A 19845-nucleotide genomic window follows, 5' to 3' on the forward strand; every position below is an offset into this window, starting at 1 on the left:
ATACCACTCAACGCCAAATACCCCGTCTGCCCTTTGCCGTGTAACCCCTGCCCGCTTCCAACTTTTCCTTTCCAACCCTCCATTAGACGCATCTCACTGATATCGTACACTGTCTAATTTACCTCTTGATGATTTAGCCAGTCTTTGTTCGGCCCTGTGTCCAGCTCAATCGCTTGCCTCGGCTCTTCGCCTCATCGCCCGATTCGTCGTCCTCTGTTTTGCCTGAGCTCTCTCTATGGCTCTTGCGTCCAAACAGATGAATTTTGCTCTTCAGCCCCCCACCGCCGCTCTTCCGACGTCCTTCACTCGCCGCGGCCGAGCTCTCTGCGTGGCTGCTCATGGTGCTCGCGCTGGTGGCAGGCCGGTTGTCGCTCGCCGGTAAGTTTCTGAGTAGTCGCCGGTGCGATGAGCCAGCAACGCCGCCGCTAGACGACGGACGTAGGTATTCGATACCGAGGCCGAGTCCACCGCCTTCCGAGTTTTTTGCATCCACAGGTGTCGGTGGCGTCATAGTCAGGAACGCGGGGGCCTGTCCTCCGCCAGCATGGCTGGAGCCACCAGTCATTTGACTGAAGCCGCTGATGCTGCTACCACGGCTTTCCGGGCGCTGAAACGGTGTAACGCTGTTGTGAGCGCTACCGCGCGACTGCGGTGGCGATCGCGAGTAGTCAACCGGAGATGCGCCGTACAGGCTCGACGAGTCGTCGCTGTCATTGATGCTGCAAGCGTACGTCGAAGCCGCACCGCTTGTGTGAACAGGTGCAATCAGCACCGAGCTGTTGGCCATTTCGCGAAGCTTGCTTCTTTGCTCAGCGTTGGGACGGTGCTTGGAAAATTTGTTGCCAATAATAGCGCCTGTGTGCGAGATGAGCGCCTTCATAACTGCCTTCTTCAGCGCCAGCGCCAGGTCCAGGTTCGACCAAGTCTTGTTCTGCCATTCTAACGTCGGCAGTCGAAACACAAAATCGTGAACGTCTTCAAAGTTGCGCTGGTCTTTGCCTTTGTAGCTCAGACACAAAACAACCGACGGCATCTTGATGTGGGCAAAAGTCGTGTAATTGCTGGCACGATCCATCATCTTGCTAAGATCGTCAGATTGCTTGTCATCCACCTTCTTGCCCTTGTTGAAACGCGACGACTTTTTAGCCTCCGACTCTCGACTATCTTTTGTCGACAGGCCCGTCGAAGCGCGAGCCAGGGCACCAGGGCGGCCAGATCTCAATGAATCATGAGAAGACTTCTTGCCAATCGTCTTGCCCGTTCCACTGGATCGGAACAGGCGAAAGCCGCTTTGGCTCTCGGTAGAATGAACACTCATGGCCTTGTTAGGACTTGGACCTTCCTCAGGACCGACAGAAGACAGTGTTGGACGAAGTCGTAGCTCTAGCGACCCAGGACGCGTCGAGAAGTTGGCTTCCTTGTCCACCGTCAAACCGCCTGACGTTGCTAGCCTGCCTGTTGAGCTTGCAAGGGACTCAGTATCGTCATCGTCGGCCTCCGTTCTGATAATTGCCGGCGTCTCAGGTTTACCTGCAGACGACTTTTCGCCGTCCATATCAGGAAAAATGTACTGAAAGAGGCGTTGACCAGCTTCGCGCTCCAGCTGGACTTTCATTGGGAACAAATTCACTTCGAAACTATCCATCACTGGGATTCCGGCAATGGCGTCAAGCATGTGCCAGTACACACGAATCATGTCTTCGTCGCCGTCCTTCTTCTTAGCCTTCTCACCATCAACATACGGCGCAATGATTTCTGGATAGGTTGCGTCTTTGAGCAGGTTCAGTCCGAGAATCTTTTTCACGCGGAACAGGTTCATATGAGAACCGTCCGAATTATCAGTCCGATCGTACTCAACATCCTTCAGCTGCAGCTCCACCAACGGTTCACTTGTGTTCTGAATGAGATGCCACACAATCTCACGAGCCGCGATACTCCACTTCACCAACGGTGTCGATTCCGCACTCACATCGTGCTTGCGCTGTGAAGTTGTGGTTGCCTTCATCAGGAAAAACAACTCATCCTCGCAAGCAGCCAAATCACGCTCCAGTAACAGGCGTTCTTCCCAGCCTCGTTTGTCTAGATACTTGGAATATACTTGGAAGTGCATCTTGATCTCCTCCAGCTGCCTGATCCTCTCCTGCAGCTTCATCACCATTGCCGGTGCGCCGCTGAGATCGCTAAAATCGGAAGCCAGCATAATCTTTTCCAATCGCTCACTTCTCGTCTTCTCGAGTGGTTCGCTGTACATGAGCAGGTCGAGCACGATAACGTACATGGCATAGTATTGCGACGAATTGCACAGGACACGGACTTGAGGGAATTCAATCCAGAGATTGTCTGTCCTCGACTCCGTAGCCTGCTCGTCCGAATCGCCATTGTCCTCGGTGCCGACTTCCGCGTTGTACTTCAAACGAAGTGTGTTGTATTTGTCAAAGCGAAGCACCGCAGACGTTTTCCGCACAACACGCTTGAAGCCAAAGGGATCGGCTTGGAAGTCAAACATGATCTCCATCGGGACCCACGGAGGCCAGGCTGAGCCACTAGGTGTGCCGTATCTGCTTCCAGCATACATCGACACCAGGTGGGTTTGGAACCACTTTTGATGGGTGACGAAGAACTGAGTACTATCCATATTGACGAGAAATCGGCGCTGGACCAGGCCGCTGACAGTATCGGAGATGCGGTCTTTATCCATGACTTCAACGACTTTGAGCTCCATACCCTTGGCAGTGATCAGAACCACATGCTTCTTGTTTTTGTCACTCTGTAGCTGAATTTGGGGGGCAATAAGCCGCACGTGGTAGCTATTTTGGGGGCTAAAGTCCTTGGAGATCCCGCACTCGAGGTCTTCAATGGTGCCGCTGATGGATCCGTCTTCGTTAGGGACGAAATTAGAAGTAGCAGAAAATCTCCTTCCATCTTCCAGTATACTTCGGATGCGATCCTCCAAATCTGGGGGGGCTTGCTTTCCGTTGTTAGGCGTGGCTGGGGAGGACTTGGCAGCCGGCGTCGCCTGAGATTTCCCAGGATTCGTCGTCTTCGTCTTGTTCTGCTCATCCACCATGTCCAGAATGAACTTGATTGCACGTCGGGAGAGGTAGTACACAAAGCCTCGTCTTTGACCGTTTTGGTGAATGTAGCGCAGCACAATATTCCGTAGCAGATTGTTCCACTTCAACTGCATATTGTGAATCACAAACCGATTGTTGAATTCGCTCTCAAAGTGCGACGTAGGCGGAATATCCATCACTTGATCTTCACTACTCGAGTCATCCGAAGACGGATCACGGGTCAAGGACGGAGTGAATGCGCGACTACCGCTGCTCCGAATCTTAATTCGAACTTGCTCCATCATATTCTCTAAGAAGGCTTTCTTGTCCTTGAGAACACTTGTGTGTCGCTTCAGAGCATCAAAGTCTTCCACAAGACTGCTGTCCTTGGTCGTGGCCTGCACGAGCTTCAACTCAGCTTCGCCGACGTTGCGGGAGTGGGACAGCATCTGAACCTCCAATTGATCAAGCCGCTCTTGGATCAGCTGCATCTGAACTTTCTTGTTGTCGTCTTCTTGACTGAGCAGACAGAAGTGGGTTGGTTCATTGCCAAACGGACTTGTTCGGGTCGGGTCGCCAGAGATGACTCCACCGATGTCTGTCTGCCGGAAATATGTGAATCTTGGAGCGTATGCCAGGGGAAGAATTTTAGTGTCAGGATGCGCCTCTGTTGGCAAAATCCAGTCTAATTCAACAAAGTCGTCCATATCAATCCAACTAAAGTCGTTGTCAGGGATGGTGAACTGCGCAAGATCAGGTTTGTCATTGTCTATTTGGTCCGTGATCAGTGATGAGATGGAGCCCTTCTTGATCGCTTCAGTCGTTGTCCCCTTCAAACTTGCCGATACAGCTCGGATGTCCGCAGCTGCGAGATCAAGGTGGCCAGCGTGAATCTTGATGCCTGAAGTCCTGCTGGGAGAGTTCTTTGTTTTCGCCAAAGTGTTGAATTCCTCTCGGCGCTGATGCAAATCGAGCATAAAACTGTCGAAGCGCACCTTTAGACCTGTGGCTGATACTGCCTCATTCTGCGCATAGTCCTCTGCGTCTTTGTGCTTGTAGATGTGGCTCAGAAACAGCGGCGCAAGCAAGATGCTATACTTAACTGTGGCCAAATGTCTGCCAAACTTCTTGCTACTTTTCTCTCGACCAGGGAAAAGATTACCTTGCCGGATGGGAAGAGACATGGGTTGACTAAAGAGACCCCACCACGTGAAGAAGTGCGTGAAGAAGCGCGGTGATAAATGAATTGTGTTGTAGCTTCGTGATGGTTCCGGATTTGAAGACAACCATTCGCGATCGACCGGGGCTCGCACTGCAATCGACAAGTGAATATGCCGGCTTCTGAAGCCGCGAAAAGCATCGTATGGAAGATTCCCGTCGTTGTGGGCGAAGTGTGGATTCTTGAGTACGACATTGTAATGAGGGATAAAATCGAAGCTTCGATGTCCATTTTCGATCTCCTTTTCAAATACCAAGCCAGCTAGCCACTGTACCTTGCCAGAGAGCTTCATGATTACCTTCTTGAAAGCTGTTGCCTGCCTGAGGTTGTCCTCAGCTAGATGGCTGCCATCCTCGAGCCGCCTTCTAGCCGATTCACGTACTTGATGACTGTAATCGGGTACGGCCAACACATACTCTCCACTATCCACTGTCATGAACTGCTTCGGGTTGTCTTCTGCATTGATGTTCCAGCGAACATCGTTTCGCCAGCACATGAGGAAACCAGCACCGTTGCCAGTCACTTGATAGGGATCGCGTGTTCCTTTCAGTGCGAGGTGTACATCGCCGTCGCCTTTCCAAGCTACATGAATGCGAGAGTGAAAATTGAGCCTCAGCTTGTCCCAGAAACCAACTCTTTCAGATGGATCAATGGGTGGCTTTGTAAACGATTCGATGGCCATCATCATGTCTTGTATAGCGGGCTGATAACATGGGCTCCAGGTGATTCGGGTAGGCAGAGCTGTATTGATATCCATGGAGACATCCGTGAAGGATTTCACTGGTCCCATTGTTCGTCGGACTTCAATCGCAAAGCCACCTTCGTTGGAAGCTGCGGGGTCGCTGCTCTTAGGTGGGATGACATTGACACGAACTCGCCTTGTAGATTCGATGCCGCGGAATTCTTCTGCCAGAACGAAATTTGTTCTGAGGGAGACAGATGGCTGCCTCGAAGATTGCCCAGATCTCAGGCACGGAATGTGCAACACTGGAAGTGGATAGTCTCGCAAAGTAACCCTCGCCTCATTCATATTGATTGCAATGTGCATTGGTACCAAGAGGCCGTATTTCATGTCACGAGGCATGCCCTTGCCGACCTTGTAAAGGAAGTCTGGAAGGTCTTTCATGGCAAACGAAGGCTTGTCGATAATTACTTGCAAGTCGGAAATCATTGTAGACATGAGAGCCGGTCGTGGTGGTACCTCTAGAATGTTCTCAGTTTCTTGGATATCATCAGGGAGGTGATTCCGTCCCCAGAACGTTTCTCGCAGCTCGCGAATGCTTTCTTGTGACGTCGCACATGCTTGATCGATCCGCTTCTTCCATGACTGAGCATTAAACATGTCCAGGTGAGCGCGAGCATCAGATTCGCTGACTGTTGCGTCGCCACTGACAGTGCGGTTGCCGCCTTCTGGGTCGTAGGTGGGAAGACCGCCTCGTCGTGGGGAGCGAGCTCTACGATCTTGACGGTAAGGATCGGCACTGCGGTTCCGAAACCAAGAGGTTGAATTGTTGTCGACCCGGCCGCGTGCGAATGTAGATCGAGAACGGAGTTTGCTACCGCCACGTCGTGCTTCTTCCTCTTGCACTTTTTTAATTTTCAGGTTGAAAGCCTCATCACGAGCCAAGCGCTGGACTTGCTCCTGCCGACCAGCGCGGTAAATCATACCCAGCTTCCACTCAAAGGCTCCATCCTCGATCTCAAACAGAAAGTTGCGCGAGCGGACAGCAATCTTTGGAACTTGCTTCGGCCCTTCCGGCTTCTTTTCAAGGATGTACTCATTCGTGCCAGTTTTGAAGCGATGGTGAAGCTGCTGCACAGATTTGACAACATTGACGATGTTGTCGCTGATGCGAGCGACAATCACCTCGTGGGGCACCGCAATTCGAATTGCTTCTGTGGAGATGTCGATGAGTCGTTCTTCCACGACAGGCCTATTTGTCGTCTTATGCCTGGTTTCTCGTAGGTCGAGGCGGCCTGATTTGATGCCAATCATGCGAGCCCAGACATTTCGCATTCTAGGAGGCTGTACGTAGAAGCGAATGAGCGTGGATGTCATATACGGTGTTGACCATCTGTGGCGTCCAGCCTCCAGGCCATAAATGCGCAGCATGATGAGTGGGTCGTAAGGCATCTCTGCTTTTAGCTGCACCAGGGCAGCTTTGACATCCAGAATGACTAATTCCGGCGTTATTATCGATGAGTCTGCGCCGGAGCGGCTTGGTGGGGACAATCGGTTTGCTCTGAAGTGTGACGGTTCTTGAGCTCGCGGTGCTTCTCGTCCGGGTCTCAGAAAAGCCTTTCTTAAAGTCAATGCAGCGACACCAACTGAGTAATGGCGAAGGAGCGAATATTGCATCATGATCGTCCGCACCGACACTTGCACGTTAAACATGGGACCGTGGCTATCGCTCACGGCCGAAAGCAGAACCTCGAGGCGTGGGATGTTGACAAAAGGCTCAACTTCGAGCCGATCGATGCCTTCCATAATCTGCGCTTCAGCGCCCCTGACGTTGAAAGACAATCTCCTTCCGTCGCCGTGTGTTTGACCCTTGCGTCTAATGCGTGGCGAAGAAGATGGTGTCATGTCGGAATCGGACTGCGTTATGGATCTGCTGTGAGCTCTTCTCCTAGGCAAACGGCGATGCAGTCCGTCCAAGCGGTGGGCACGATACTCCGCGGCGATGGTGTCAAGATGAACAGATACACCACGAGTATCGTCTGAGATGTCTTCGTCGATACCAGCTACTTCGATGTTAAAATCTTTCGCTTCAAGATGGCATCGGAGCAGCCAATCTGGTGCTCGGCGCAGCAGATTTCTATGTTTGATGCTTTTTGGAGTGGCTCTCTTCTCAGGCTCAACATCGATGCGAAGTTGGCGGACGATTTGGTGAAGACCATCGGTGATTTCTGGGCGCACCATACTGATTGCGAGGGATTGAATGAGGCCATTAACTTTGACAGATACGTCGGGATTGGCTGCGAGGTGCACTTTGAGTTCCGTAGCTTCGGTAGTGATGAGGTTGAACCTGTCTCCAGAATTGGTGTGATAGTATAGTTGATGTGATTGAATACGCATAGCACCGTCCAGAGAATAATGCATGTCCTCGAGTGGAGAGTGTGATGACTCCACATCAAGAGAGATGGATGATATGGACGAGATAATGAGATCAAAATCGTCGGGATCATCCGTCTTTTCAAGTGTCTTGAGCTTGATGCGAATAACGGGCTCGTGTAATGAGAACTTCATGTTCGCTTTGGGCAAATAGCGTGACATGAGGCTGCTGCGGGAATCTCGATTTGGCTTGGGGGGCTTGGGTTTTGGTTGCAGCAGCGCAATCAGAAGTGGAAGGTGTGCCGGGTCAAGGTCAACTGAGGGCGAGGTGACGACAGAGTTGGCGAACAAGATATTGGCGTTCTTCTCTTCGACGCTACCATGTTTGTCATCCGAGAGCTGCACCGTTTTGGAGGGAAGAGTCGTGCGTATCGTCGTCGTAGCCATTGGAATGTACAGCAGGCGCTCTGGTCTTCCATTGCCGTCGTCGATACCAACAGACAGTGAAAGTGCTGCAGCGAGTCCTTCGTGGGCCACATCCTTGGGAGGAAAGTACATTCTGTGCGAAGGCGAGTTTGGATCCAATCTATGGAGATCAACACCAAATTCCTTCATAGAAGCACTGAGCAATACTGGCTGAGCATTGGGTTGCACCGAATGTGCTCTCTTGTTGACGCTGATAAAGCTGACCGCAAATTGTATTTCCTTGATTCCGCGAAGAATTGAGTTGAAAAATTCGTGAGATCCTGGTGTAACCTTGGGAGTCTCTTGGCCAGCTTCGTCCTTTTCTTTAATGTCTGATGGTTGCCGAGGCGTCCGAATGGGGACATCGACGGAATGCTTGAATTCGTAAAAGGTAGTCCGCCTTCGGCACCGGTGATAATGAGACATACACAGCTCCAAATCATCATACGGTATGTGAACACGGCCGAGTTTCAAGGCCACAGTGGCATCACGTAAGCCCTCCCTGGAGTGGTGAAGAAAGCCGTGCACACTAAGCAGTGCATTGTCCAATATTTCCAGCGACTCGTTTCCATCCGCTGTGAAGAGAACACTTCGGACCGTCACGATCCACTCAGCTGGATGCCCATGCTTGTAGTAGCTCGATTTTTGATGGAAAAATCGAGCACGGTCGACCTTTTTGTTTCGCGTGTCGACTGCCAACGTAATGCTTCCGACTTGAATATTACCCACGTCGACAGCGTGGATGGTAGAGTTGGTCGCAATAACATCGATCATTCTGAGCCATTTCACCATTCGATGGATTCTCTTGATCTTGTCTTTCATTTTGGAAAGCTGCTTCCAGGTATCGCGACCTGGAGGCGTGCTGGCATCTCGTTGCAGCGAGGGGCGTATCTTTGGAACTTGGCCATTGGTAGACTCAGATTCACTACCTGTGGCATTGCTATCGTCACCATTCTCACGGCACTTCTTTCCCTCGAGCTCCTGCACGTTGAGGGTAACAACAAGCTCGTTCAGGACGATACTTAGCCACGTCGGCTGCGCAAAGGTTGGACGATGGATGTGGAGGCCCAAACTGCGAATTTCCACCGTGCAGCCATCCGTAGGGGTGTAGGCGAGTCTTCGTAACGACAGGTATCCTATTCGCTGGATCGATATACCGGTGAGAATTCGAATAACGGCGAAGAGTACGAAGGACGACAGGTAGAGAAGAACGATGACGCCGAGTAGAAAGGTCGGGTTAAGGAGAGCCATGGTTATCTCGCAGCGTGGGTGGCTGGCAGCGCAGACAAGCTCCGTCTATGAGCCGTGTTGGTTCTTTCACTCTTGGTAATCTAGATTTAGAGCCGAAAGATGGGCGAGCCGGCGTGAGCAGTCTAGCGATCCCCCCAAACGCTCTAGCAAGCTCTAGAAGCGGCGCGAGGCATGGCTGAGGGATGATCGGAGGCGTTTGGACCGAGGAAGACGAAGCACCACGGCGACAAAAGAGACACCGCAAAAGTGCGAAGTCCCAAAGCTGTAGATGATGGTCAAGTCGGCGAGCGCAAGTGAAGGTAGGCGCGGGGAAGAAAGTTGTCGACGGAGCGCGGATCCCAACGTTGGGGGAGCTACAGGAGAGAGTACTGATAATGACAGTCTCCTCTTTTAGCGGAATGGGGCACCCCGGGTGGCTCGGCTCGATGGTTAGCTACCGCAGTCTACCGCCTGGCTGCGAAAAGTCAATACCGGCGAATGTTGTTCTCTCGCGCGGGCCGGGAATCGTTGGGGAATGGTGATGACAAAAGGAAACAAGCCGGCGGGCCTTGTCCAGTATTGTACACAGAGTGAGACAGAGCAGACGAGGAGGGCGCCAAGCAGGCTGGGGTATGCAGTGTAGCGGCTGCACGAATGATTGGTAGGCTGAGCTGAGCATCGCTGGGCTGGGTAAATGGTTTGATGGTTTTAGCGGGCATGCTGTGGCGGATGCAGTGGCGCCCCAGGTCGCTGCAATGATGACGTTTGGCGCTACCTAGGTAGGTACATAGGTACCTAGGGTTAGCACAATTATGGCGTGGCGCTAAGGAAAATTCCAGGCGCCGGGTTATTTATTTACTGCATCGCGAGCATTGGCATCGACAAGAAAATAACGTCCTTTTTGATATGATCAACAGCTCCACGTCGCCAGTGTGTCAACGTGCCCAACCGGCTGTCGCGTACGAATTGTGTCTGTTGTGGCGCATACCAGGATGCTACGGCCTGCCCGCATAAGGCACAGCCTGGTGACGTCTGCGATGGCTACTCGAAGAAAAAGGGAGCTCGCGAAATTGTAATTCAACTGATTACGATAACTAGAGCTTCTGCAACATATGACACCTCATAATCAGGTCAATGTAAAATTGACTATAAAAGGGGAATCGCGTTAGCTAACTATGGCTATTAGGTTATAATTTCGGCTTTCTAGCAGCTCTTATATTTCGCACCAAAACTATATATTCATACACTCACACTACAATGATACACCAAGCTTCCAGTGCCAAGTCCTCGACGACCTGGCTCAATGTTGCTCATTAGAGGCCGCCGCACTTTCGGCTTCCCGCGCCTTGTGCTCCAGTGCCCTGAGCTCTGCGATCCGGTCGTCTATTAGCGAGATATCGACATCGAGCTTTAGTTTCTTTTCTCTCATCATGTCCATATACTCCTCGTCCGTGAGTTTCTTTAGCGGATTCAGTCGTGACCAGAATCCGGGACCGTTTTCCGTTTTGGGTTTCAGCTGGTTGGCTTCATGACGATGTACGAGCATCTGTCCTCCAGCCCCCATTAACCCCCACATGATCATGGCTGGTATGATTTTTGTAGGACCCCCTGTTGCAGGTTAATATAGGCAAAGACCTTCAGTTTGGCCGGTTAGTTGCTCACGTAAAAGCCCCGACACAGCGCCGGTAGTCGTTCCGGCGATTGCACTTATCATGACTCTGTCCGAAGATCGCATTACTTCCTGGTTGCCAAATGCACGCATAGCTAGGCTTCTAGAGACTGTGCATCTGTCAGCGGATGCTCGAGGCTGGATTGGTCAGTCAATACATACACCAGAAAGTGGTGCCAAGGGTAAACCATTGTATACCAGTTATGGAACCACTGATGACCGGGTTTGTATCTCTAGCGATAGCTCCGCCAACGCCAGCCAATACTCCCACAGTCCCTATTTGAGTCATAAGTGAGCATCTTTTCTCATTGACTGTGTCGTCGTGGCCACATACCAGCCCAGAACCCAACTCTGAAAGGCGGAAAGACAAGTTCAGTCAGTTCTGGTGAGAAGAAACCTTGCCGTTTGCGCTGGACCAGACCTTGCGAGTCCTGGGAACCAGATGGTGAAGTCATGGGGAAGATAGAAACGGCGCGCCAGGTGCGACGCACAAGGGCTTGCGCTAGACGAAAATCCGCTGGTGTAAGAATTCGAGATACAAGCTAGATTTCACAACAATATGACACGGTCAATCAGCAGTCAATATACAAAGTTATAGAACAAGACCGCAGACAAGTCGATACAAATGAGTACAATGCGGGAGGCAGACAGATGGGCCTCGAAAATCAGGGTCGCGTATTTCTTCCACTGGTCAGTGTAGCCAATCGGAGCTCACCTAAGGGTTACCACGTAGCCCCACCCATGAGTGAAGGAGATGACAATACAGAGGAAGTTTAGGTCGACATGGTGACTATCACTTGATCAGCGTTCGATAAAAGTACTTTCACAAAATCTTTGAGCCCATAACTGTATCCTTTATGTTTGGGTATCTTTTCTGTCTTGATGGGTTTGGCTGTTTCTCCACAATGTTTCGCCGCCAATGTTGTAATAAGCAGATAGTGGTAGGCATAGCAATACATACTTGAAGAAGAAAACAGGTATACAATGGACACAACAAGCTAGTTCCCATAGCATCGCACGATGTTATGAACTTCCGTTGAAATCGGTTTCTAGTTGCACGAAGCTATCAAGTTGCATGTGGTTGTTCTGTGTTATGAGCTGTGGCTTTCACTGTGGCTCAACAACCGCTTAGCTGGGATTTTGTCAACAATACGGTGGTTCCACCAAACATTCAAAGAACGCTACTCCTAATAAAGGCTAGCGCCTCCCACTCAACCATGGAAAATTGAAGCAACCCTCCTGTGGCCGTGGCTGTGGCCCTTGGTGGCCTCGTCTTTTTTCCCACGTTCGAGCAAATTTCGACTCGTCAACCCCAGACACGGTAACGCTATCGGGGTCCCATTACTATCGCCTTCCGTTCGAATCTCGACAATCCTGGTCCTCCATCTTTGTCGCCTTCGTCTGTTTCCGACCGATTTCTCAATTTCCCGCAAGAGCTGCTCCGGTCGGCTCTCGCCCCTCTTAACTTTCGTCACCTACGCGCACCGGTCACCTAATCCGCTGCGCGTGGTTATTTTACGCCGCAATCATGGGTCCGTTCATATCAACCCGTTCTTCTCGCCTCGGATCAATGCTGACATGCCCTGCTTGCAGCTCCCAAGAAGAAGCAACAGCAGACTATGTCCCTGGGGGACTTTCTGACTGATTCTGGTTCGTCGCAACTCCAAGCGCAACCCGCGTCGATATGCTGTTGATATACTGACGGCTGGATTAGGTTTTGGTGGTGGCTCGTGGGCTGATGAGGTCGAGGAGACTTATGGTGAGTGACGACTTTGCGTCAAGAATACATGCTTCATGTGCTAACAGATCTCTAGTTACCGGTAGAGTCGTGCCGCATCCGAGTCGCAGCGATTGAAACTAACAGCATAAATTAGGCACTCAGCCTCTCCCCTCGAGCGACCGACCCCGCCCTGGTGGCGCTGTTTCGTCCTGGCAGGACCGAGGTGAGTGCATCGTTATCCACAGTGTTTTGAAAAGGCGTCTCTCTAACTTGATGCCAGGCTATTCTGTTCGCGAAAGCGCTCCTCAGACGCTTCCCGACCGCCCACCCTTCACTGCCCATCTCGGCAACCTCTCTTACGAGGCAACGGTTGAGTCTGTCACCGATTTCTTTGCCGGAAGTGAGATTGTTAGTGTTCGAATCATTGAAGACCGCGAAATGCAGCGCCCCAAGGGCTTCGGTTATGTCGAGTTCACCGACCTTGAAGGCCTCAAGAAGGCCCTTCAGCTCGATGGCGAGTCTTTCCAGGGACGTATGATCAAGATCAAGATTGCCGATCCTCGTAAGTATTCGCGTATGCGCAGCCCATTCCCTTGAACTCTACTAACGCAAATGCAGCCCGTAGTGGTGACAGCCGCATGGACTCTTCCCGCGACCTTGGCGACTGGACCCGTAAGGGTCCCCTACCGGATCTTCCCGGCCGTGGTGGCAGCCGCCAGCCCTCCGATTTTGGTGGTGAGCGCAGAATGCGCGATCCTGCTCTCGAGACGAGCCGCGGCCCTGCTCGCGAGATCAATTGGGAACGTCGTGGACCCCTCGCCCCTCTCCCACCACAAGAATTTGGCGGTCGCGATGGCAGCCGTCCTCCTCGCCCTGCCCCCGAGGGTATGGGTGAGCGCAGTGAATCGTTCCGTGGCCCTCGCCCTGACCGACCCGAGAGAACGGAGAGAAGCCCCACTGCCGCCGAAAAAGATTTCCAATGGCGCGACCGCATGCGCCCAGACGCTGGAAAGCAGTCGCCCTCCCAGGAGGGAGGCGAGGATGCTGCCACTCCCGCCCCCGCGGCTTCTGCTGCTGCCACTCCCACTCCCGCTCCCGCTCCCGCGCCTGCCAGCCGTCCGCGTCTCAACCTCCAGAAGCGTACTGTTACCGAGTCCGGCGACGCTGCCGCTCCCACTGGCGATTCCAAGGCCAGCCCTTTTGGTGCTGCCCGTCCCATTGACACCGCTGCTCGCGAGCGTGAACTTGAAGTGAAGCGCCAGCAGGCCATCCAGGAGAAGCGCGAGGCTGATGAAAAGGCCAAAGAGGAGCGTCGTCAAGCGAAGCAAGCTGCTAAGGAGGCTGAGGCTGAGGCTGAGGCCAAGCCCAAGCAGGACGCTACTGAGGTCAAACAGGACGCCGGCGAGGCCAAGCAGAACGTCACTGAGGCCGCTGAGGAAGGCACCTCTGTAGCTACCGAGACCAAGGATGCCGAGCCGAAGCAAAATGGCGGCGAGAAGCAGCTTCCCGTGCGTAACCGTGAGCCTCATGAGGCTAAAGAGGGTGCTCACAACCACAAGCCAAGGGCAGCCGAGGCTGGCAACTGGAGATCAGCCTCTGGTGACCAGCGCGGCCCTCGCGGTGGTGGCCGTGGTGGCCGCGGCGGCGCTCCCCGAGGCGGTCGCAATGATACCCGTGGACCACGTGCCAACGGTGCCAGCGCTCAGCAGAGCGCTGCTCCCTCCGAGGCCGGCGATGCCACTACTGTTGCCGAGGATGGCTGGACCACTGTCAAGAAGGGACGTCAGGGACGTCCTTGAACGGAAGGCGAAAATGAGACAAGAAGAGAGATTGTAAATTTAGCCCTCGCCCATATTTTCTGCTTTTTGATTTCACGACTATAGATGATGGCCTTTCCCAAGCAGGGAGACGCTCGCTGCTATTTCAGACAGAAAAGTTTATTCGGTTGCATCTCACAGCAAAAAAAAAAAAGACTAAAGGTTTTTCTACCTGAAAGCCCGCATCTTCGTTGACGTTTTTGATGAACTTAAAGAGACGGACGAGGGCGCATTTCATGGCACAGCAACGACTCATGTCTGTTACGGGCGACGACGATGGAACGAATTCTCGATGATCTTGACGAAATCTCACCTCGCTGCTAGTGGGAGGAAAGGCTGTGGCCGCTTGAAGGATTTAATTCGCTGGAAGTTGAAAAGGGGGAGTGCTGGGCAGACGATCTCGAGTGCTTGGAGAGGGCTTTTTTTTTAATTTCGTTGTGTTTCTTACCTATTATCCTTTTCTTATCCATTTAGTATCTCCTCCTTTACTTGACTCGGCGATATTCATATTTTCGTTCTGTTTCCTTTTTTTTCCAGCTGAGGCGTGCAAAAAGTGTCATGGCTCTCTTTTCTACCCCTTTATTCGCTATGAGACTTTGCAGAAGTATTCTGCGCACCATTATACAGTAACATTTTGGTTTTACCACCTAAAGCTGAATGATTCTTGTATTTCTGTACAAGATTGACAGTGGCGGATTTGTCGTAGTACCTCTGTATTCACATCGTAAGCCACTACTATTAAAGTACCCTGCTAAGAAAGCCCTACTATTCGCTATGACCCCGCTCTGCAAAGCCGAAGAATGATATATCCTCGATTGAGTCGTGTCCGGATGAAAGCGAAGCCATTGTCTGTCATGAAGGGGGGGGGCGGCACTTCGAACTATTCTTCTCGGCGCTTCCACTCAGAAAGAACACAAGGGTCACCAGTAAGTGGGATAGCACCAAAAAGTCAAAGCGCCCGGCGTGTTGGCAGATTGACTCATAATTTCAGTATCTGTTTCTATTTATTCCCTCCAATAGTGTCGTAAGATGGAGGGCCGAATTTTACAACCCAGATGTTAGAAATGACAAAATGCCAATATGTGGGAAATATCCATCTACACCATAACAGCTCTTCCAACCTTCCCAGGGAAATCTCTTGGCTTTTAAACTGGTCTGACATGTTTCCACACTTTCAGAATAGGCACAGAGTTCTATGACTTTTCGAAATCGGTTTGGCAAAATTCGGCCGTCCGTGGTCTCTGGCTGTGAAAGCCAAAGCTGCGCCTGACTCGCGCAATCGAGCGGCTCCAAAGTACACGATCGGGTACCCCCACACCTCCGGGCTTGGCTTCCGCATCGGATATCGATTTCAAAGATCCTTGGTGCGCTCTTCCGCCTCAGCGATCCACTGCTGCAGTTGCTCGGCGTCTCTGGGCTTGAGCTTCATCTGGAAGGGCTTGGGGTCCAGAGTCAGCGACGTGGGCGTGCTGTTGCAGTCGAGGCAGTGCATGACCGGGCGGTCGGCCGGATTGTCGGCCTGGGTGAGCTGGAAGGCGGTGATGATGCGGACATAGGCGGTGAAGAGCTCGCGATTGGCGAGATGCGAGCCGGCGCACATACGGGAACCGGCGCCGTAGGCGTAGTGCGGCGTGCCGACCTCGTGGTCGTTAAGGAACCGCTCGACGATAAACTGCTCCGGCATCTTGAAGCGGCGGTCGTCGTAATCAGCGGCATAGGCATTCTGCAAGGGGGTACTTGTTAGCGCGGGCAAACACATAAAATGGACTAGAGAATCGGTGTTGATGTTACTACATACCATGAAGAATGTGGTGCCGGCAGGAATCACAGTGTTCTCATACGGGATGTCTTTGATATTGGTACGAGGGAGGCAGATAGGGATGACCGTGAAGAACCGCAATGTTTCTTTGACGAGGGCAGTGACGTAAGGGACCTTTTCCTCGACAAGGCACCTTTCCCAGGCGTCGCCGTTGGGATAAGCTTCCTGGATCGCAGCGAGAGCCTTGGCTTGCACAGCTTGACCCGCCGGTGTAGACAGATATGCCAAGCCCATGATCAGGGTGCCAGGCACAGTATCAAGGCCAGCAGAGACCATGGTGAGGCAGATTGATTTGAGTTCAGCTGTCCCTAGTCAGTTTTTATCGACGATTACAAAGTGCGAGGCCAGAGCGTACCCGTATTAAGCTTTGCGTCAGGATCTTTAAGAATGTTGCCAGTGATACATGGTTTATCCGTGCCATCAGCGATGCGCTGCTGGAGATCGGTTAACATGTCTGTAAGGTACTTGTCGCGACGGGCCCGAAACTCGTGCGCTTCGGTATTCTGCTTGCTCCAGAGGCGTAGCAGTGGGACGTAGTCTTGCCAGTTGTTGCTCGTGGAGCGAAAATTGGAAATCATGCGTTCGACGTGGGTGATCTCGTGAAGGAGGGCGCTATCGACAGAGCCTTCGATGCGGAAGCCGTAGTTGAGGGTGAGCGAGGTGTTGAGGGCGAAGCGTGCCATGTACGAGATGGGATCAACGTCGCGGCGGCCCCCGTCGCAGTCCTGCAGCAGCTCTCGGATGCTCGCCATGGACTCAAGGTCGATGATGGGCATGTAGGACTGCACAGCGGGCCGATTGAGCGCCGTGGCCGCTGCCTTGCGGCGCTTTTTGCACGAGTCGTCCCACGGCGAGGTGCCAATGGTGAAGCCCTGCGACGAGGACACGACCGAGTGGAAGGTGTGAAAGGTTGGGCGCGAGATGAGCGACGACTGGTGCGTGATCCAAAAGTGCTTCACCGAGTCGTAGGAATTGACAAAGATGACGCGCTAGAAATCATTAGAAAAAGAGTTCAACATGGACAACTCGATGCGGACATTGACACTTGGGGGGGATAGCACTTACTCGATTTCCGAGGCGAGTTTGAAAGACGGGACCGTATTTGGCAGCCCATTTCTGAGCGACGCGAGCGTGGTCGGTTCCCAGCTGTATAAGATTGCCAAAGATGGGCACGCCGGGGATTTCGGGCAGACCCTTGATCTTGGGCGTGTCGGTGGCGTTGAGGAACTTGAAGATGAAATAGAATACCGCGACTACGGCAATGCCAATGACTTCGTAGGATGCCATGGTGAGTGATGTAGTGGTGGTTGACGGAGCGCTTAGATTCTCGAGTCCGAATGACAGACTTGAGGGGGATGGCTACCGGCGGCTTGAACATATTTATGCCAAATTGCTGGCTGCCCTTTGCTTGGCCAATTCATTACTCCGACGTTTCCCAGCGCCGAACCACTCTTCAGACTCACTCACACACACACACAGATAAAATGCCACACCGAACATGCCCAACGGGTATGGGGTACGTACCGAGGGCAACGGGAAGGTCTTAGTGAGGGGGGCCTCCGTCCAGTCAGGAGCCGCGGAATCCCAGTCTTAGGGTACGGAAGACCAGCATCATCATGCATATTGACGTTGCAATGGAGGCACAAAGGGAGCTAGCAGGCATACGACAATCTGATGGTGGGCGCGGCGCAGTAGTTTGTTTGGTTCCGGTCGGAATATGTGAGACTTGCTAAGTGGGCATGTTCATCATACTAAAAAGACCAGCCGAATAACTACTTCACCGGCTGTTGTTTCTAGATACTTGACTTTCTATGCAACCATTGGAGCAAGTGAAAGTATCTTTTGAAGGTCCAACTCCCCGGATCACGTGCGAGGTCCGTTTAGCACGATGAGCTGGTGGGCCGAGCAAGAACTCGAATATGCACAATCCACTTTTGCCGCCAGTTACCAGCTCCATTTCCGTTAACCGATCGCGCTCTTGTCATTATTGCCTTACATCGGATTAATGGGACGACTGGCGAGGGCCGGATCACAGGGAGAAAATGTCGGAAGTAATCAAAATTGTTTTGCCGAAACCGCATTCCATCTCGGTTAACGTCTTTGTGCTAATTCCTTTGGATAACATTGGACTTTAACCGCTATTTTTACCCACTAGCAAGGGCGTACATTCCAACTACCTAGTACGCTGAGCTCGAATGTAACTACTTATTAGTACTGGACTGGACGAGAGTTCAAGGAGACCGCATGGATCAGGCCGAGCCTGTGTAATAAAGAACCCACAACTACGTTGCTACTGATGTCTCGGTTTTTCGGTTTTTTTATTGCTGTTCGTGTTTATAGAACTCCGTTGCTGCTCCCGGTGTCTCACCTGATTTTGATTTTGTTGCTGGTTCTGTTATTAACGAGCCATTGACTGATACGATGGCTATCAGTAGAACCTTCATAGTAGTCAATGCCAAAGGTACATCAGTATGCTACGATCCACCGGTAGAATTCAAGTTCCTATAATCTGTATATTAATTGGTAATTGGCTCTTGTCTTTGCGAGTGACCGCTCCGTAGCCTTCGAACATTCATACCAGATACTAGCGCTGGCCTTTGGGCAATTGATGGTAGGTGCTGCATGTCCCATGTCTGTCATATCCACATCACCGGAGTGTTTGGCTGCAAGTTCGGCATTAGTTTTGGCTATGTGCCGGCGCATATGCGCGTTTCCTGCAAAGATGAAATTTTCATCTTCCAGACGAGTACAGTGACAGACAAGTGATCAAGACCATCAGGTCAAACTCTCGGCCATGGTCCACGTTGATTTGCAGATTGCCGCATTTACCCATCTGCGCGGTGCTGGTAAAGACTGCCAGAATCGACTCTTTTGCTTCGTCACCGGCTCGGCCCCTCTTGGACGGGGCTTCCGTGAGCTTCCAGTTGCGCGTGCTGAGCGGCGGCCGAACCATGCCGTCGACAGTGACGCTGCGTGTCCGCGTCCAGACGAGGTTGGTGCGTAGGCCATCACAACCGCCCTCACCAGCGGCATTCATCGTCCAGGTGTGCTTTTTTCCGGACGAATGCGCCATGCAGAGCTCCTCCCAGACCATGTCTGGAACTGGCTTGTCCGCCGCTGCGGGAAGTCCCCGCCCGATTGCAAAGTGCTTCGCAAAGGGTGGTAAGTAAGACACGGCCACGACAGGAAAATTTGCATCCGGCCCATCACATATGAGGAGAAATGGACTCTTGTTGAGTGCAGGGCGTAATTTGACAAAGAGGACGTCTTCTGTCGTGGCTGCATCACGGCTAGGACCAGTAATTGTATACGAGTTCTTGAAAGCAGGCTTGTGTATGGCGAATGTGCGGCCCATTATGAGTCTATAAGAAAGTTGTGACCGGCTGCGATTGAATGGCGTGATGGTTGTTTGGGATTGATAGTTGGGCTATGCACAGTCGATCTTGTTCGTATAAAGAAATTTCCATGTTTCGAATATAGCTTCGTCTTTATATAATAATTCTTGCTCGTCATGACATCGCGTCTAGAAAAGCTGGACAAGGCGTGTCAGCCTCACTGAACTCAGCCGATGGACGCCACAAACTTGCGCTCTGGTCACCATGATGATCGGCCTTGAATTTCACGATACGGTCAGTACGAGAAATGGTGGCGCAGGGCTCTATTGTTCCAGGGCCCCAGGCGGGGCGATCGCTTGCTCAACCATCCGTATCGTATCTCGTAATTATCTCAGCGAACCGCCGGGGATTGAGATGGGATGGTGGAGCTCCCCTTCTCCTTGCAGTTTTTTCCCATTTGGTT

The 19845-nt window shown here is 52.1% G+C and overlaps 5 protein-coding genes across 5 annotated transcripts; 1 reads left to right on the forward strand and 4 right to left on the reverse strand.

Annotated features, from left to right (window-relative positions):
- Nucleotides 1-133: 133 nt before the first annotated feature.
- On the reverse strand, nucleotides 134-9043 carry BBA_04193 (protein of unknown function FMP27; the record flags this gene model as incomplete). The annotated part of the gene is made up of 1 exon (XM_008599290.1): nucleotides 134-9043. The coding sequence occupies one exon, from the start codon at nucleotides 9041-9043 to the stop codon at nucleotides 134-136; it is 8910 nt and encodes a 2969-aa protein (XP_008597512.1).
- A 1279-nt stretch (nucleotides 9044-10322) lies between these two features.
- On the reverse strand, nucleotides 10323-11146 carry BBA_04194 (uncharacterized protein; the record flags this gene model as incomplete). The annotated part of the gene is made up of 4 exons (XM_008599291.1): nucleotides 10323-10630; nucleotides 10685-10801; nucleotides 10854-10967; nucleotides 11026-11146. 4 exons carry the CDS (start codon nucleotides 11144-11146, stop codon nucleotides 10323-10325), a joined length of 660 nt encoding a protein of 219 aa, XP_008597513.1.
- Nucleotides 11147-12310: 1164 nt separating this feature from the next.
- On the forward strand, nucleotides 12311-14210 carry BBA_04195 (RNA recognition domain-containing protein; the record flags this gene model as incomplete). Its single annotated transcript, XM_008599292.1, has 6 exons — nucleotides 12311-12341; nucleotides 12406-12450; nucleotides 12506-12511; nucleotides 12566-12634; nucleotides 12692-12973; nucleotides 13030-14210. 6 exons carry the CDS (start codon nucleotides 12311-12313, stop codon nucleotides 14208-14210), a joined length of 1614 nt encoding a protein of 537 aa, XP_008597514.1.
- A 1369-nt stretch (nucleotides 14211-15579) lies between these two features.
- Nucleotides 15580-17334, reverse strand: BBA_04196 (Cytochrome P450 CYP504A6; the record flags this gene model as incomplete). Its single annotated transcript, XM_008599293.1, has 4 exons — nucleotides 15580-15951; nucleotides 16027-16355; nucleotides 16403-17036; nucleotides 17113-17334. The coding sequence occupies 4 exons, from the start codon at nucleotides 17332-17334 to the stop codon at nucleotides 15580-15582; spliced, it is 1557 nt and encodes a 518-aa protein (XP_008597515.1).
- A 1444-nt stretch (nucleotides 17335-18778) lies between these two features.
- Nucleotides 18779-19402, reverse strand: BBA_04197 (uncharacterized protein; the record flags this gene model as incomplete). The annotated part of the gene is made up of 1 exon (XM_008599294.1): nucleotides 18779-19402. The coding sequence occupies one exon, from the start codon at nucleotides 19400-19402 to the stop codon at nucleotides 18779-18781; it is 624 nt and encodes a 207-aa protein (XP_008597516.1).
- Nucleotides 19403-19845: the final 443 nt, after the last annotated feature.

The sequence above is a fragment of the Beauveria bassiana genome (genome assembly GCF_000280675.1).
Source record: "Beauveria bassiana ARSEF 2860 unplaced genomic scaffold BBA_S00009, whole genome shotgun sequence".
Lineage (NCBI taxonomy): Eukaryota > Fungi > Ascomycota > Sordariomycetes > Hypocreales > Cordycipitaceae > Beauveria > Beauveria bassiana.